Genomic DNA, 1,480 nt, shown 5'->3' on the forward strand with positions numbered 1-1,480 from the left:
CCTCTGCGTCCACTTAATTTATAATTTACACTCGTTTAGACATTCTTCGTCGAAAGGAAATATCAAGGAATTCGCAACAAAAAACCCGATCACTTTTCTTCCCAATTCACACAGATCTTATAAGAAAACCAATCCTATTAACTTTTAAAAACACATAACACTAAATACATAATCTTATATGAATTTTTAACTTTCCGCAAGATTTAATACTGCAATAAATGTTTAATCCAATTGCATCAAATATTTCACTTTTCAATTTTTTATTTCTGTTTGGAACTTGTGAAAATATTTCGGATCTGTCCAGAAACATTAAACGCCAAAAATAACAGTAGCCCACTTTTTGATATATATATACATGATTCTGAGTTACGACAGAGAAACAAATGAAAAAACAAAACGCAAAATCCGAAATAAATGCATTTTTTTTTTTGTGAAATTTTTATTTTTAATATCAAAACAAATAAATTGGGATGACTTGACGAGATTCTCGCGAGAATCAATTCGGATGACTCAAAGAGATGTTATTTTTGATTCAAATAAGTTTTCAAATTTTTATGCTAAATATAATTTTCTCTTAATATATATAAAGTATAGTTTTTTTTTAAGTGTAATTTGTATTTTCATTGATGTTTGTAAACTGTGTGAAAGTTTCGAATAAATTTGCTCGGACTCTGATAAAATTTCTAATAAATATTGCTTGTAACTATACGAGTAAATTTTGTAATAATTTGTAAGTTTGTTTTTGAGTTAAAGTTTCAAATAAATTTGAGACAAAATTTGTAAGTTTTGTGTAATTTTTCGTATTAAACTTATGAATATTTTTTTTATATTATATAAGTAGAAAATTGTTAAAAGTGATTGTGTAAAATTTCGAAACGATGATTTAATTTACTGTTTATTTATAATGCGTACTGGAAAACGGTTGCAGCGTTGATGGAAGAGCGCTCTTGAATCTCGAAGCACTTGTGTATACATACAAAAAAAAAACAATCTCTAAGTCCCGAAATCCGTAAGAACTTTGTCGTTTCTTCAGCGATTCCATCGAGTAAAATTTATTTAGTTTTCATTTTGCAGTTTGCGCTAAATGCTAAATGTGCGTGCTTTACGATCCGCACATTCCGGTGTCGGAATGCGCTCTGCTCTTCCTCCCCTTTACATAAACTTTGAACTTGGAACCGCGCGCGCTACGCCAAGAAAACACAACGAAAAAGATTTCCGGGACAAATAATAAGAATAGTTTTTCTTGAGAGTCGAGAACCACTGACCTGTTGCCAAAACTGCGCCAAAAGGTAGATCCTCTCCTTCTTGAACAGCCAGTCCATGGATTGCATAGCCTGCAAGTCCATATCCGCTGGAGGCGGTATGGAAGCCGTGGCCGTAGGCTGCATGCGGATACGATCCTCTAGTTCCGCCAGTTTACTTCCGGAGAACGTCGCGAAACACAATAAAAAAACAACAAAAACTAATTTTTTTTGCGCTA

General features: G+C 32.6%; 1 protein-coding gene across 2 annotated transcripts in view; it reads right to left on the minus strand.

Moving 5' to 3' along the window:
* The window catches only part of LOC108566494 (homeobox protein cut), a 28,085-nt gene extending 26,614 nt beyond the window's left edge, over positions 1–1,471 (minus strand). For both annotated transcript variants that reach the window (XM_017926399.1, XM_017926398.1), the window contains exon 1: positions 1,266–1,471. In XM_017926399.1, coding sequence (XP_017781888.1) covers positions 1,266–1,388 — 123 coding nt within the window. In that variant the 5' untranslated portion in view covers positions 1,389–1,471. The remainder of the gene's footprint in view (positions 1–1,265) is intronic.
* Positions 1,472–1,480: the final 9 nt, after the last annotated feature.

The sequence above is a fragment of the Nicrophorus vespilloides genome, unplaced genomic scaffold, assembly GCF_001412225.1.
Source record: "Nicrophorus vespilloides isolate i.1.1-1 unplaced genomic scaffold, Nicve_v1.0, whole genome shotgun sequence".
NCBI lineage: Eukaryota > Metazoa > Arthropoda > Insecta > Coleoptera > Silphidae > Nicrophorus > Nicrophorus vespilloides.